Source organism: Chaetodon trifascialis, chromosome 3 (assembly GCF_039877785.1).
Source record: "Chaetodon trifascialis isolate fChaTrf1 chromosome 3, fChaTrf1.hap1, whole genome shotgun sequence".
In the NCBI taxonomy this organism is placed as follows: Eukaryota; Metazoa; Chordata; class Actinopteri; order Chaetodontiformes; family Chaetodontidae; genus Chaetodon; species Chaetodon trifascialis.
The window spans coordinates 14195957-14213478 of NC_092058.1; the positions used below are offsets into that span (position 1 = coordinate 14195957).

Sequence of the window (17522 nt, forward strand, 5' to 3'; positions counted from 1 at the left end):
CCTTCTTGTGAGGAGGAGACGGCATCTTACTTACATCAAATAACCTTTCTATATACACCTCCTCATTGACCTTATCACGCAGCATATCCTGAGAGTGGCGCACAAAGGTCACATAGCCGTCGGCCACGTCCATTCCAGGTTTCTGTAAAGCAGAGACAGAACAGGGTCAGGGCTCAGGAGGCGGAGGAGCAAACACTGGAAATGACTGTAATGAAAAAAGGCAGAAAAGAAACACTGTTGATGATTAAAAGGAAGCATTTTGTTCAGCTGTATCTGGAAACACACACACACAAGCTCATGAGCACACGGAGGTGTAGGGTGTCATTGCACTTACAGGTACATCCACATATTTAGAGGCAGCTTTCACCTGAAACCAGAACAATGCTGTCAAACACAGGCTGAGTTTACGTAAAGACAATGTCAACCATCAACAATATCAATCAGGATTGGCATGTTTCTAAATTCACTAATACTATTTTTTAAATACAGTCTTAAAAAAAGAAAGATGGGAAATGAGTGAAGAGCAGTACAAATCTGAAGAGGCATTTAAAGCCAGCTTTAGATATGACAGTACTCTAGTGACTCCATATCCAAAGAGGTTCTGTAATCAGCTCTACATTAATATTACTGAACTCTGCTGAAACAGCACAGTGAGGGAAGCTTTGTCTTACCGTGAATGAAAGGAATGAGGAGAAGAGAGTTCCTTCATCATATCTGGAAATCTTGGCCAACACGCCCTCCAGAATGGCAACAAACTGAGAAACGAAGACAAGAAGAACACCATAAATCAACATTTTCACAAAAACCAGGAGTCTACAGCCATGCTAGCAGCACTGCGAACACTGGTATGCTAACATGCTGATGCTAAGCAAATATGAGCCTCATGGTGGCACTACAGGGAGTCAGAGGGCCGACAAAGTCACTGGAATTTCAACCGTTGATGATCGTGAACATCTATCATGTCTGTCAAACAGCTGTTGGGATATTTCAGTGTGAAGCAAAGTGGCTGACCGACCCACAGACAGGCCGACACTGTTATCCACAGAGCTACGCTGCTAGCACGGCTAATAATGATACACAGTCGCACCTTTGCAACCAGAAGCTGGATCATGTCTTTCACGCTTTCCTCAATCAGCTCATCTATTTGGGAGTGGAACTGCTTCTGCACAAACAGGGAGAAGTTTGAACAAAACATCAATTTGGCTTCTTGCAAACATAAAACAAACACCCTGTGATTTTCACAATGCAGGCACTGCCCCAAGTGAAGTTCTTACCTCCTGGCCCATCTCCATGGCGCACAGTTTAGCCGACTGGTCCTTGGCATCCACCATCACGTTGAACATGGTGCATAATGTCGGAGAAATGCGGAAATCTGTGGACTTGCTGCTCTTTGTCAGCTTGGACTCAAATGCCATCCTAGTGCTGCAATGCAAGTGAAATATTTATACGCGCTATAATATAAAATATTCAGTAAAAGTAGCCAGTGTTCATTCTCAAGTATTTCTGTTTCTGTCAGTCTGTCTTGTCCTTGTGTGCACACAAAAACACACACACACACACACACACACACACACACACACACAAACGCACCGTTTGACGCAGTTCTCGATCATGTTGCTCGACATGAGCTTGATGCGACTCTCCAGGTGTTTGGCAAACTCCTCCTCAGGCCAGTGCAGGTCCCTGATGAAAGTCTGGAGGGCGTCCAGCTTCCAGAAGAGGTCCTCCGACGTCCCGGAGCCATTACTGCCATCGACCCAGACACACACACACAGGTCAGAAGACAAAGGTCACCCTGATGGAGAGAGGGGGTGGGAGGAGGTGGAGGGGAGGTTGTTGTGGCAAGTGCAGAGGAGGATGCTGTTCCTCCACACCTGAACACAGTCAAATTTTACTCCGACCATACACTGACCGGTCCGTCCAAATGTCTGTCTCAGTTCCTGTTCGTTCAGATGTTTGTGGACAGTCAGTGTATGGGTGAAAAGGAGCGGGCAGGGTTTACTGTAACAAATCAATAACCATGCTGCACAGTATGATTATTGACCAGGATGTGAAGTGGCCACATGCAGGTAAAGTCACTGCAGATACAGCAGCTAATCACACTGTGTCAAGACAAAGGAGTGGAGGGAATGGAGAAGTGAGGGAGGGCTTGTGAAAAAAAAAAAAAAAGTATTTATAGTCTGAGTCTATTTCACCAAAAAAAATAAAAATAAATCTCCAAATTGACTCCCCTCCATCACAGGCCCTCTCTCAACGTCCATGTCCCCAGGCTGGTGGGGCCCCTGGAAGAATTACCAGACAAACCATGCACACCTTTCAGGGCGGCCCGAGTAGAGCTCATTGGGGAAAGTGCTGCAGGAAAGAGTCGGGAGAGGAGGTGATAAAACAGAGAGGGAGAAGTCTGAACGCCATCTGCCCAGCCTCTCTGTGCCATCACCTCAAATCCAACCCGATATCTTCTCTCCCAATCAGACTACTAGCATGTGGTCAAGGTCAGAGATGAGCCTGAGGCTATGAATGATCTACAGCACGCTAAAAAAATCACTAAAGCAAATGTTTGTGGACAACAGCTCTGGGGAGATACATCTCTCGTAGAACAGGGATCTTGACTTGCAAATGTTTTCAAATGGAAACATACTGGGTTTTTTTTTCATGCACAGAAAATCCCCAAATAGCCTCAGAGCAAAATATCAATCCATGTGCTTTTTTTTGTTGTTGTTGTTGTTGTTGTTGTTTTGGCCTGTATCTCCACACCTCGGCTCAACAGCATGCATGTTGAGACAAATGAGAGCGTTTCAGCCTCTCATTTTAGAAAGCAGAACCCCATCTACTCTAACACCTCTCAGAGCGCTCTTGGCATGAACATGGACACAATCGTGGCGTATGCGCACATACTGGAATGGATCTTTGTGTTCCGTGTAATTAATTAATCTCCAGTTAGAGTCACAAAAAAGAGATTTTGCTGTACTTTTTAAAGGTTTCTGAATGATCTTTGGCTGAGGGCATCTTCATACCAAGGCAGTCTCTGCTTACTTAATATTTCTAAAGTAAACTAGTTGAATACACACTCAGAGTCATATATAGCAGCCATCCATGACGGGGTAGAAAAGCTAGGCATTTGTGGAAGGTTAACTGATAGTCCTGCTACTGGCACTGGCAGATTTGGTACTTTGGGAATTTGGAGGTTCACATTTGGTAGATTCACATTGGGCAGATTACTTGTTAAACTCCTGCAGAAAAGACAGACAAAAAGAAAAAAGAATCCATAACAGTGGTGTGGGAGCTGCAGAAAGCCATGTAACACTCATCATAAAGGTAACAGAAAGTCTGAAATCAGGTGAAGACAGGAACGTACAGTAACACACATGAACAGGACAGTAATTGTCAAAGACGCACATTATACGAAGACCTACAGAGTAAAGAGGGCTGGACTTAGGACGCACACATATATTGTATTAAGTGCAGCGAGAGGGAGAAGCAACGTAATACTGGAAAGAATAAAATGGAATAAAGACCAAGAAAAAACCTTTTGCCTTAATAAATCTTAAATAGAATCTTTGCAATAAAAAAAATGCAAACGCAAAAGTGTGAAAGCCACAATAAATGAATCATAGACAGCAACGTAACAGACTGGAGGCCTTTTGTTTTTGGCAACATGTCAAAGCACACATTATGAAGGTTAGTTCACAAAACAAAACAACAGAAATATTAGGTGTTTCCCTGACCCCAATGTGCCGGAGAGAAAATTGGTGAGACACATACATTAGTCAAAGACTATTTTCAGAACAAATAACCTATTTCTCGCGCAGAAAAAATAGGTTATTCAGCCCACTCTTGGCTCATTCTTTAAAAGTGAACCTACAGGAAGCCTGGGTGAACATTACAGCTGCTCTCCCAGATTTCTCAGCCTCCACGCGGTCAGGCCGTCATCTGAATATAAAAGCATCCAACCATCCCTACAGCCTAGCTATAAAGACGGAGGCTCCTTACTTTACAGGCTCCCAGGACTCTCGCTCAAAGCCCTTGTGAATTGACTGTGCGATGGAGGACTCCATCAGATCCACATATCTAACCACCAGAGGAGCATACAGATCCTGAAGGTGTTTGTGGAACTTTCCATTGCACAGGTGATCTGTGAGAAGGCAGACAGAAAGATATTAGCGTCTTTGTTTAAGCATAAAAATACCTAAAGCGGCCAAGAAAGAAATGAGGGACAGGGGCTCACAGTCTGTCCGGAGGAAGTCGTTGAGCAGCTGGAAGAGGGGGAAGCTATCCCAGCTTTCAGGGGACTGGATCTCCAGAGCTGCGTCCATGTCAATGGCATAAAGGGCCAGGAAGTTTTCTGCATGCTCCACCATGAGGTCTGTCCACCATGCAAACGCCTAGAGACACAGCACGAGGGAACACAAACAGGTGAGCAAGGGCTCCAGTTACGAGATGAGATGACACAAAGAAGAAAGAGGGAAGGAAGGGAGGAGGGAACGACAGGTCTTCAAAGGAAATACCACTGGCCTTGTGTATGATGTATGTATGCTAGTGTATGTCAAAGGAATAGTTGAACATTTTGCCTTCTTGACACCACTCTCATGTCTGTGCGTTAAATATGAAGCTAGATCCAGCAGCTGGTTAGCTTAGCTTTAGCATAAAGACTGGAAACAACGCAAAAAAAAAAAAAAAAAAAATCCACCCACCAGCACCTCTAGAACTCATTAATCAACATGCTATACCTTGTTTGTTTAATCTGCATTAAACCAAAACTGTGGCAGGATGAACAGGAAGTCACTACACCCGGTCAAGATATCGTACATAACTGTATGCTAACATTAAACAAGATACAGTAGAACTTCTTAATTAGGATAGTGGTTTCCTCTTGCTTCAAGTCTAATCGGTTGCTGGCTATAGCTTCTCATTTAAGTGACAGATGTGAAAGCGGTATCCATCTTCGTGGCAAGAAAGCAGAAGTGTGCAATTCTCAAAATGTCAAACTTTTCCTAAAGTATGCATTAAATGCCCTGCGTTGTGTAGCTTCAGGAGATATTTATTCATGTCGGTATCCATGTTTGTCTCACCCTGCATGTGGAAAATTGCTGGGCATTTCCTTTCAAACGTACTTTTCACAGACAGTAAGGGACACACCTGTCTGGATTGTTTGTGTATTGTGTGTTTTTGTTTCCCGTCACATACTCTGAGACTGAATCCACTGCTCTCATTGATTAGGACTTAAAGGTGGGATTAACTGTAAGTCAAGTTTATACAGAGCAAAAGAATCACACGGTAGGGTTGCATGTTCGTGCCTTGTTATATTCATGACAGCATCTACAGATTTAAAGGGAAAGGTGCTTTTCTCATGCAAACGTGGAGCTCCCTGCATGCTTTTCTCTCAAGCTAAGAGATGAGGGGCTCCACCATTCACATCACCGACAAAACCCATAGCCCGCTAGATGCGAATGTGACTCATGCACATCCTCGACTAGCCACACCAAAGACTGCAGCACACAGCATCTCTAGTGTTGGAGTGCGTCCGTTCCAATTAGTTAAGTAAGTCTCTGAGATTCAGCTGACGTTTTCTAGCACAGTCAGGACTTCCTCACCCTTTGACAGCAGAAGTGCAGTAGTTGCTTTGCTGGCAGTCTTGGCTTATTTGCGTATCATTCAGACTAACGTGTCGCCAAGTTCAATAACTGAAGCTTGATCTTTCTAAATTACACTGCATGCTTTGCTTGCCAATTTTACAGCGGCTTTCCCAATTGGCTCAACCAGCGCAGTGGAAGTCAAACCTGTACTTACCTGTCTACTTACCTGCCCACTCCCAATATTTAACAAGCTTGACAGTTCTAGTGTTAGAGACACAGGCAGCAAACAAAGCTCTTCTCTATCACATTCAAGGAGAGATACTCTTAGTGCGGACAGGGTGGGGGGGGGGTTTAAAGGGGAGGTTTAAAGGTTTCAACAGGTGAGGGAGGGGAAAAGGCTCAAAGGTCGGCAGGCGGCTTCCAACCTTTGATGGGGGTTAAGGGACACATACAGGACCCTGAGAGCTCTGAGGCAGACCCAGTGTTCAGCCAGACAAGACTACAGTGCTGTGTCAATGCAGCCGTGTCAAGGGACCAATCCTGAGGGAGGGTGTACTGATTCTGAGCGGGGAGGGGGGGCATCATCTACTGGACATGCAGAGTGCATTATGAGAGTTTCTCATTCAACTTTACTACATACCTCTTTTCCCTGTTTGGACAGTCACCAATCATATGACAGTGAGAACACAGGAAGATGTACAGAGCAATAATGTATTTTTGAGGCATTTCTCTTGAAGGGTTTTTAAAGCTACAAATAGACAGCAGAGAGGGATGGAAGAGGAGAAGCTGGGGAAGTAATGCTTGAACAAGTGCGGACTGTGAAATTAATCGCTGGATGGAGGGGAAACAAATGTTTATGGTGGATCAAACTTCAAAGGTTCACATGGAGCATACTTTGGGAAATTTACTGGTTCAGCATGCTTGGAGAGAAAGGAAACCTCTTTATGGCCCGATGAACATGCTTTATGATCACAATTATGTTGTGTGCAAGCTACAGTGCCTTTTCACTTTTAAACAAGTCTGCCGTCACTTCTAAGCCTACAAGCCCACCCATTGCTACAGTGTCTATGAGCTCATTCTGTCTAGAAAGGTGCCTGTTGCCATAGTGGCGCACATGCCATACAGGGGGGTCGTGATGGGGACTGAAGAGGAGAAAGAAATAAAAATACTGTACCGATTGATCTCCAGAACTTGTGACTGCCGCCTGTCAAGCATATTCAGAGAGATACAATAAATCTGCTTTATCTGTATAGACTAAGATCACATTGGATGACCTTCAGAGCTACACAACTGCACATTCCCATCATGCTTTCCTCTCAGCTCAGTGTTTATAGCAGCAAACAGGGTAATGATACTGTTTTCAGTGGTGGAAAGAAGCATTTATTCAGTAGTGCACTGGAGTTCAATTTTGAGGTACTTAACTTGAGTATATTCATTTCGTGCTACTTTATATTTCTATCCCACAGTGTTTCAGAGGGGAATATTGTACTTTTTACTGCACTTCACTAATCTGACTGCAAAAGTCACAAGTTACTTTTCAGATTAATATTTTACATAGAAAAACATATCAGAAGCTTATGAAACAATGCATTGTTATATGTGTTATAGATTTTGCTTGTCAATCCTTATAATGTGTCAAATGTGACGTAAGATAGTTTCCTTTGAACAACTCTATGAGGAGGTGAGGCACAATTATCCAGTATTTCACCAAAAGAACCAAAAAGATAAATATAAATATAAATATAAATATCCAAATCCAAAAAAGGAAGATAGATTTGTGTAGCAGACCTTTGTGTTTTCTTCCTTACGACCATTAATCATCTCATGTTAGCATCTCTCTCACTGATGCATCAATATTAATCTAATAATGAAATATCTAATGATATCACACACAGAGGGGACATTCTCTGTGGAGCACTTACTTACTTTTGATGCTTCAAATATATTTAGGCGATAATCCTCCTGTGCTTCTACTTCAGGAAAAGACCTGAGAACTCCTTCCACCACTGGCTATTTTTGTCTTCAAGCTTTACATATTAAGAGCACGCAGAAGCTGCGAGTGACGTGTGTTGGCCTGCGTTACATTTTTCAACGCTGTCAGTGACTTTTGTAACATTGCAACACTGATCTATGAACTGCGCACATGATATCATTTTCTGTCTAATGTACAGTCTCTGCTCACACACAGCGCACTGATTCCATGCAGCCATGGTCTGTCGAACACCAATTAGAGCTTTCCTAAATTAAATTCATCTTTTAAAAGTTGTTTTTTTTAAGTTACCCAGAGATGAAAGCAGCTTTATTTATAGAAGACCGATAATAAGACTAACTCCCTGTTGTGGGGCGGAGTGAGATAAGAGTGAGAGTATAGAGGGAAAGTGTTTTGAGGAGGAGAGGGTTCTCACTCACCTCCGCATGGTGTTCCTGGTTCTGCTGGAGGACCTCTATGACTAACTCCGCCAGGCGAATTGTTTCCTCCAGCTTTTTGGCAGGCGTGACTAAGCGGCCTACGTTCTCTGAGACAAAAGGATGAGGGTGAGGGATGAGTGGTTAGTCAAGCACAGAGAAGGATTCCAGGGGGATTTTTATGACTATTCAGAAGATTTTTTTTTTCCTGTCTATATTTTTGACTGTTTAGGAAAAGTATAAACACAGCACTTACGCTGTGATATTTACCTAGCATACCCCCTTAACAAGTAAAGCGTGTTCTCATTTGTATGCATTTTGGGTTGCATGACATAAAGCAACAGAGCTGATATGTTTGTGGGATAGTCAGACTGATGCTAGAGGAGTATCAGGCACAAGAATAGTGGCGTTGAGATGGAGGTGCATCAAAAAACATGCATATTGTGAAGCGGTACTGAATAAGCCATCTGTATAAGGAGCTGTCGCATGGCGCGGTAGAAGAAAAACACACTGTAGAGCACACTGTAAAAATAATTCATTATGTCGAGCTTTCCCATTAAATTAAGATTTTCAGTTCATATCCAGATATACAATCATATAATACTCTACTATTGACTCTAATCAAACCTTTTAGTGAACTGTATCTCTGCAGATATTCAAAAAAATTGTAAAAGTATATTCAAATGCCATTTAGAGCCCTTTTTTCACATAATTTAAAGAGAATTTCATAGGTATTATCTGTGCAATTCCAAATGACTTTCAACTTTGTCTTTAATGTCTGGACAACACTACACTACTACTTTTTTTGAAGCAGGTCACAGATTTTGTTAGTAAAGACACTCAAAACAGTAAAATGCATAAAGTGTTTGGTTCATTGGATGCTTTGTTTTCACCTCATGAATTAAGAAGCTAGTTAACGCTCATTTGAATGGCTTCAGGTATGTTCTAATGAATATTTTTACAGTGCCATGGGCAAAAGTACTGTGCACTAAAAGCTGCTTTGGCCCTCTTACACTAATCAACGTTGGTCTACAAATTTGCAAAAGCTCCGAATCGCTTGCTTGTACCTTTGCTGACAGAATGATCTGATAAGACAGTTACATGTCATGAAATGGGATTATTCAAACAGTACGACTACGTGGAATGACAGGCGTGTCATCTGAACATGGAACTGATGGCTACACAAATCTGAAATCAAAAGCACATATATACGCAACTCTACATAAAACAACTGACTGGGGGTCTTTTGTTGCTTCCACTCTCATATTTTACCAAGTAGGAGCATTTTTCAAACATTCCTCAGCTATTTCTGCTCAAGCCAAATGGAAACAAAATCTATTTTGGGGTCCTGGTTGTAAAATAGAACAAAGAAACCCTGATTTAGGTTACACTTTCAATCCTCATGTTGAGTTTGTCATTAGGGGTAATCCGAGATATTTAAAGAGCCGATATAATACTGGAGTCACCGTCTTCAGGGACATTTAATCGACACTAATGGATGGATCACGTGGATTTGTATTACAGTAACTGTATATTCTGCGGTCATAATGCCCTAAGAGGGGAGCACTGGGAGTAGATCTGAAAAAGGTTTGTATGGTTTGATCTTGAAGAAAAGCGAAGTGGGCCTTTGTGGCTTCATAAAAGCCATGAACGCGTTACAATCAGAAGATACACAGTTTGTCTACAGTATATCTGTGAGGGCATTTAAAATGATAGATTGCTTTGTTCAAACACAGAACACCAATATCCAATGCATCCGACTGCTGTGGAGCATTAAAGTGCAGGTTGACCAAAATCACAAGAGAAATAAGGCAAACAAGCTAAAGGATTTTTTCACATACTCATGGTGGTAGTTGGCCACGCGAATAGCTTCAGCTGGCTGTTAGTCGTGTTGGATGAAGACGGCTGGATGCACTCCAGGTTTTATGTTTTGCTGTCCCGTGATGTAAACTGTTTTAAATGGGCTTGTGTGGTGGGCTTTACTTTTTGATTTTATACACTTTTATTACATGCATTATGCATTTTATTATGTTTTATGTACGTCTGTGAGTGCTCCATGCTTTATCTGACTGCGAGACAAGTGCAAAACAACAGTTAACTTGCAAAACCATAACTGCCTGCATGACTACACACCGTCTTTTTTCTTCTAATACTCTTAAATTGACCCTTTAAGTATCTAAAACTTGATTTAAATGTATGATCATATCAGATAATATATGACACTCCTGTACATATGCAATCCTATTATGGACAGTATGATCTTTAGTTGAAATGTATGTTAATATGTGTCCATTCGATGATGAGCGTTACGTTAAAATGTTGCTTATGTCCCTTTTTTACTCTGACATGTAGGCAAATATGTGACTTCCTTTTGTAAGAGATTGTATTGCTCTACAATTTCTTATGCAAAAATGTTGCTTTAATACATTTTTCAGCCACATGCAACCCCCTGACCCAATAATGCAAAGAACACTGCACTGAAGCTGAAGTACATGGAAAGAAATCTTCCAGAACAAACAACAGTGTTGAACCACATCTGGAGTGATATAAAGTAATACAATCTCTGAGTATTTACTTTCTAAAAAGGGATGCTTAAAACATGCCAAGACATTGAGAACGTATATGTGTATTACAAGTGTTCATAATTGTATGGAAGGTAAATTCTGTGCATGCATGCATGTGTTCTACATCTATTCACAAAGTACATGTGTGTGAAGGGGACAGGCCTGTGTGTGTGTGTGTACATGTTTACGTGCACTGTGGCTAAACCACAAGCTAAATGGGTTCACCTGGATCCTTTTGATCCTTTTGACCTTTCTCAACTTCAGCGAGAAAAAAGGAGAGAAAAGATAAAGAGGAGATGTTTAGAATTAGCAGGTTTCTGGGGTTATTTTCACGTTACAGGGAGGGGGGAAGCTCAGAGTTGTTATTCATCACCATGTGAGCATATCAGAGAATCTGCTGGGACGATCTCAGCTCCGGTGAGTGAGGTTTCTAGGCAACAGACAAACGTCACAAACACACAATAAAAAACAGAAACGCTGATATATTAGCCTGTGGAAAATTGGAAAATTAAAATAGTGATAAGATGTTTGTTAACAAACAGACAAAGCTCAGACTGTCGTGCACAGGGAAGACACACAAACAGCTGCCAGGATCGTAGACAGGACACACTGAGTGACTTGAGTTGACTTGAATCAATTTAATACACAAACAGAAGCTGTTAAACCTGTACACCCTAACCTTCTCCTGTCCTCCCCATACAATAGCTCTGTCGACAGATGCTCCTTCACTATCTCTGGTGTCACGGTGAAAAAAAAAGCCTACCTGTTCAGCACAGCACACTACTGACACATGATCAGACCACATGACTGGAGGAGATAACCATGTAAGCAATGTAAAAATGCATTCAAGTCAAAGGAATGGGCATCCAACCAAAAGAAAGAAGCTTACAGACCAGACTGCTCATTCATGTCCATCACAAACAGATGGTTCTAAAAAAAAGGACCCCCGACTGATTCAGTGTGGCACCGCTCAGATCTCTCGACTAGCACGCTCCCCACTCACTCTGACAGACAAAAGGCACAGATAAAAAACAAGCATGGCGGCAGCTGGGGGGGATGGAGGTGACAGAGTGCTTAAAAGGAGGAGGAGAGGGAGAGAGAGGGCGGGGAGAGGATGATGAAGGTACTCACGGATGGTTAAATCCATCACTTGAGACGCCAAGCAGAAGACAGGGTGCTCATACATTTCCCTCTTTTTCCCTATAAAAAAGGATCGGGGCATGCAAGAGGCTGGGGTCAGAGGCGGGAAGGCTAGAGGTCAGAGGCTGATGGGAAGAGGGCTGTCCAGGTGAAAACGACATTCTCCTGGGCAGGAGGCCCGTTAGCAAAGCCAAATTTTTGGTTTATTTTGAACCAGGCACCTCACAAGGACAGAAATTCACACAGCATGGCAAGATAGTAAGGTTTGAATCCTTAGTATCTTTAGCACCCTGAGGGATTTCTTTCAAGGCATAAACAACATCAGTTTTCCATGTGAATATGCAAAGACACAGAGAGAGAGAATAAGACATTATGAAATGTCTTGTCATTGATGTAATTTTTGATATGTAATCCATGCCAATAAAGAAAGGCCATGTTGTTATGTCTCAAAGCACATGCAGGTGGCTGATGCTGGTTTGTAGGCGTTCAATCCCAGCATTCCTTTGGTTGAAAGCCACTTATCACAGCACAAGTCAAGAGGTCAAATAAAGTGAGAACTGTGGCAAAGCCCACAACTGTGGGAGAGGAGATTAAACAAAAAAGCATTGCAGACAGTGAGGGACAGGGGACGGAAGATAGTGGTCTTCAGCAAGAACATAAGACAGAGGTGACGGGAGAGCTGCTGGTAGTTCAAGGCAGGGGTGTAAAGGGGGACGGGCAGAGTCAGCTGGAGGAGTCAGAGAGGTAGGAGCTACAGTAAGATAGTGGAGGGGTGGGGGGGTGCATCGACTGGGAGCTGGGAGTCAGAGAGGACATTCAGTTAAGCTGAACTCACAGTCCAATCATCAAATGTCAGAGGCCGGGATACTGCACAGCTTGAATAGTCAAGGCACAATGAGAGATCAGCACATCAACAGATTTCAGGGCTTTGGATTTGAATGCATTTTTACTCACACACCTCTACACAAAAGCCAACTTGACCTACAGAACAGCACAGAGCTAAAGCAGGCCTGAAACAAAGGAGAGAGTTATTGCACTGAGAGACAGAAAGTGACCGACACACTGTCACAAATCATTTGGGATATGGACACAAATTTACCAAAAACCAAGTGAATGCACCACGTGAATAAATAAATAAATAAATAAATAAATAAATAAATAAATAAATAAATAAATAACAGCAACAAGTAAAATCTCATACTGGAGTCAGAAAAAGGAAGTCTGGGAATTTACGTGTGATCCTTTAAAAAGTGGCTTCCTGGATTATTCCACACACAACTGCTGACTGAGCATTTCAATCTGAAACCATACAGAATGACTGCATTGCTGACATTTTAATGACCAGTATGATCACCACCATTACATCATTGACACATTCACTCCAGCCGTCATCATGTCATGTTGAGCCGTGTGTTTCCGTTACCTTCGATTTTAGCATATTCTTTAATCCGCTGGTAGTTGAGCTGGGCAGCCTGCTCCAAACATTTGCGGATCACTCCTTTAACTTCTTCTGGTGGAACTGGGGTCACAATGTCCTTCATCAGGACCTGCAGGCCACATTACAGAGGAATTGTGTAACCTGCTTTCATTACATCACAGTTTGTTGTTGCATGGGGTGGAAAAGGCTTTCTTTTTTTAAATCTTTACAAACCCTCTCCAGCAAAGATAAAGTGGCCTTCAGTGCTCCCTCTGGACGACCGAAGGGGAAACAATATCTAAAGGAGAAGACATTAAATGTGATATCAGTGGAAAACAACAACAGGCATAACATTTTGTCACTTGAATTAATGTTCTGTTTGGGAGCTGGTCATTACCTGAAATTTACAATATGGTTTTCCAATATCACACGCAACCGCTCCTTGATCTCTTCAAAGCGCTCCTTCTCGTCCACTTTGACTGTGCTCAGCCCGTCTGGCCTATGAGGATCACACCCACACACTTTAACCCCACTGAAACCCTGCAGAGGTCCAAGCTATGCAACCTCTCATCTGAGTCCAACGGGAGCAAAAACAAATATATGAAAACTGGCTGAAAGCTCCGAGCTCCCAAGGAACGAACTGCAAATTTTGTGAGATCTGTTTTTTTTTTTTTAAGCTCCTTTTGTGTTACACATACAAAAAAAATGACAACGTCTCACCTTTTCTGTCCTTGAAAGAGCGGTATTTTGGAATCCTTTCTCTTTCTAAACTTGAATATGCGTGCTCGTTTAGAGGCAGTGCGAGGATCTGGGCTTTGGGAGCTCTTTGGGGACGTTAGGGCCTCATAGCCCAGCGGCCCCCAGTAATTGCTGCCCTCTCTGACTTTAACGGACGCATGGGAGGATGAATAATATGGACAGTAAGAGACTATGGCAACAAAGGACAGAGAGAAAAGAAAACAAAGAAAAATGGTAGAAAACAAGGAAATGTGTAGAGATATGCAAGTGATTAACGACATAACAGAAAAGTCTGCAAAGAAATTCAACATAACAGAACATAAAAATACAGAAACATAAATGTGGCAAAATTACACAGATGGGAGACAAAAAACGCCTGTGATGCTTCAGATGAGGGTGACTTTTCTATTCTGTACTTTTCTGGTATTCATAGCGCCAAGCTACTCATACAATTCACTGTATTTGTTTCAGAGGAGTTGTGATCTTAAAGTGTCTTCAAATCCTGTTAAGCAATGTCACTTGCAAAGCATAAACATAATAAAAGAAGGGATTAGGGCACACCTGTTCCCATGGACATGGGAGGCACAAAAAGCGAAGCTGTAGTGAAGGAGAGTGGGGTCAATAATAGCCCCACTTTCTGCTCTTTCCAGTAGATCGCGCAGGTAACACAGATGTCTGTGACAACCTCGAACTCCATTCCTGGCACAGTACTCATCCAAGACAAACACCTGGCCTGGGCTAAACCATCCCTGCACAACGCAAACACACACGGAGATTAAGTTGCCGCATATCAGCCAAGAAAAACAGCCCACTGCCATAAATATATCAGGGTCACTCACCAGGCAGCAGAAGGTGTCATTGAGCCTGTGGTCCAACGTGAGTCGCTGCACCATCTCAAAAAGCGAGGCGTGGTCAAAGCTACAGGGGTTAGCGGAGATAAACTCATCCATGCCATGTTTCTGAGCTCTGTCAGCATCTATCCAGCCAACGGCACAGGGGAAAGAACACGTTTCAGAGGAAAGGACATCAGTGAGGCACAGGCAAACAGCACGTCTTCGCCACAACACAGAAACACCAGGGATTTGTTTTTTACTACTTCTAAGGGCAAATAATAAACACTTACAGCTTACATTGTCAACTTGCATTGTGTCAGACAGCGTAAAGAGATTTGATGTATTGGTGGATGAGATTCTATCAATCTTCTATTGTATGTGCATGCATGCATCTTAGTATGTCACATTCCCTGATGCTTTGAGGGGGAAACAAATTGCTAAATATCCAAAACGTGTGGTTGGATAGAATAAGATGCATTCTCCTTAATGTATTAAATAGATTCTGCCATTCGCGATTGTTGAATGTCACTCAGGTCCTGACAAATATTGGGACGTGTGCTACTAAAAAAGACAGAAATATGGCAAAAGAATAATTAATCTGAAAACACTGCAGAGATAGAGTATAAAGTGGTAATTTAATGAAAACGTTATGTGGTCAAAAAGTTATGGACTGGATCCTAGAAAGTCAAACTCTTTCTGATTGTTATTGTTTGTCTTGCTTCATAACTTTTGCCATTAACCTTCTCTGTATCAAGAGAACTTAAAAAAAACAAAAAAAAAGCTAAACCTGCTCTGTGAAATTCAATGAAGGAAGAACATTAGTAACATCAACTTCTGTTACAAAAAGAAAAGAAAAAGTAATGATGTTATAATAAACTCAGTAAACATGGTGATGAAAACATCGGTGGAATAATCTTTTTTTTTTACTTCTAAAAACCAGGAACTAAGCTAACTAGGCTGAATTTAATGTCTTTTGCCGGGTAAATAATACAGCGTCAGAGACGAAACGATGGGAACGAGGATGATTCAAAATAGATAAAAGAGATGCAGTCATGTCCTCAGTGTGAGTGACAGGCGTCATGTCCATGAGACACTGACATGAGTGATTATGATTCGGGAGTGGGGGTGGGAGGTGGTGGCCTGATCTTGGCTGGGCAGAGCCGGGGTACCGAATAGAGCACAACTGACATCTGTCAACCTCCAGGTCAGTGAGAGGGAAGAGGAAAGAGGTGTAATACTGGTGCTAAACATTCACTGAAATGTGCTCAAAAAAAGGAACCTACGGAGGATTAAACCTCAGAAAATTAGCTTAGTTTTACTCCAATCTGAGAAGGAAAACCTGTGAGACGACAAGTAAATTGTGGACGATCAAAATAAGAGATTGTTCGAGGAAGAGGGACAAGACAGGTAAAATAGGTCATAATGGAAAAGAGGAGGACAGTTAACACCTGAGGTCTAGAAACACCGAGAGAAGACAGTCAGTGGCATCAGAGGTGAACCCAGTGCTGGATGAGAAGACAGTGGCAGGATGAAAGAGGATTTGGTGGTAAAAGAGAACCGTTATATGGGACAATAAGAGATTGATCAGACGAGTGCCGAGCGAAAGTGATGACCGCGAGAGGAAGATTCGCTCAGGATCAAGTTACAGAGGAAGTGATGTTGTCGGATCAGTGTTGAGATAGTGAGAAAACATCCATAGAGTGAACAGAAAGTGCCTGGGGTTGGGCTATGACACATAGTGAGTGGGCTACATCTCCTTTGATTGGATTAAATGAGGAAATGGAGTTTAAGGCCAGTATACACTCAATTCAACAGTAACATTATCATAACTTACAATAACGGTAATGACTTCAACCATAAATAAAATTAGCAAATTCCCAAAGTGAATAGGCGAGTACTTCTGCATACATATATAAATTATCACATGCTGGAAAACAGTGTGACTTTTCATTGAGCTTTTAAATGTCATGCACATCTGCAGACCCATTTTCAAATTTGCATTTTTTTATTTTTATTTTTTATTTTTTGCATTCCCTTTTTTTTTTTTCTCTACGCATTTGCAAGTTGACAATACTTGAATATGTTGCAGTGTATTCATGATCTCTACAGAGCACACTAACAGGCATACCACTACCGGAGAACTCTAATAGGGTAGCAATACAATTTGGTGCAAGTACATGGGTAAATAGCATGAAGCCGACAGAGGCAAAACTGTATCATTCTCTGGGAGATGGGGGAAATGAATGAAAACTCCTGTATTTGTACAAAAGTATGGACACATGACACAGGTGTTCTCCTATTCAGGCAAACAAAGGGCAGTCAAAAGAAATCAAAATGAGATCTCTCCTTGCTGGAGGTGTAACACCGGTCTAGCCTCTATCTACAGGCCCATCTATTGTAAGAGGGAGGGGGAGGGGGGAGGATCCGGAGTATTTTATCATAAGAAGGGGCGGCATTAGCTACTCCTTGTCTTTGGCATTCAGAATACTCCGCATACATATTTGCCAACTCTCGTCGAGAAAAGCTCAAAGAAAAAGAACTAAAAGTGTTTGAGCCCTCTGAAGTAAAGCATGATCAACACTTAGGAAGTGTCAAAATAAAATTTCACTCATACAGGAAGTATGTTTTCACAAATAACTATCACAGGCTGCCACCATCATTCACACTTCATCAACACTTTTGTCTTAGAATAAATGAATGTAAACATCGGATATTTCCTGGGTTTCGTCTAGCTGCTTCAAAATAAGCATCACTTATGATGCCTGTTTATAGCTCTTGAAATTTAAATGAACGTTAAATCTTCTTCCTGAGAAATTTGCACTTGCTTTTCTAATAGTCACATTTTATCATC

General features: G+C 42.0%; 1 protein-coding gene across 10 annotated transcripts in view; it reads right to left on the reverse strand.

Moving 5' to 3' along the window:
- cadpsb (Ca2+-dependent activator protein for secretion b) overlaps positions 1–17522 on the reverse strand; it is a 79452-nt gene that overhangs the window by 6243 nt on the left and 55687 nt on the right. The window contains exons 12-28 of one of the 10 annotated variants that reach the window (XM_070958813.1): positions 14678–14814; positions 14400–14587; positions 13498–13599; positions 13335–13398; positions 13107–13230; positions 10769–10801; positions 7983–8089; positions 6748–6777; positions 4226–4382; positions 3991–4132; positions 3069–3230; positions 1591–1746; positions 1275–1422; positions 1088–1162; positions 672–755; positions 335–367; positions 35–142 (exon numbers count right to left, since the gene is read on the reverse strand). In XM_070958813.1, the coding sequence (XP_070814914.1) occupies positions 35–142; positions 335–367; positions 672–755; positions 1088–1162; positions 1275–1422; positions 1591–1746; positions 3069–3230; positions 3991–4132; positions 4226–4382; positions 6748–6777; positions 7983–8089; positions 10769–10801; positions 13107–13230; positions 13335–13398; positions 13498–13599; positions 14400–14587; positions 14678–14814 (1850 nt within the window). Of the gene's footprint in view, positions 1–34; positions 143–334; positions 368–671; positions 756–1087; positions 1163–1274; positions 1423–1590; positions 1747–3068; positions 3231–3990; positions 4133–4225; positions 4383–6747; positions 6778–7982; positions 8090–10768; positions 10802–11674; positions 11744–13106; positions 13231–13334; positions 13399–13497; positions 13600–14399; positions 14588–14677; positions 14815–17522 lie in introns of all 10 variants that reach the window. The other 9 variants (XM_070958811.1, XM_070958814.1, XM_070958819.1 and 6 more) reach the window with 9 other exon arrangements.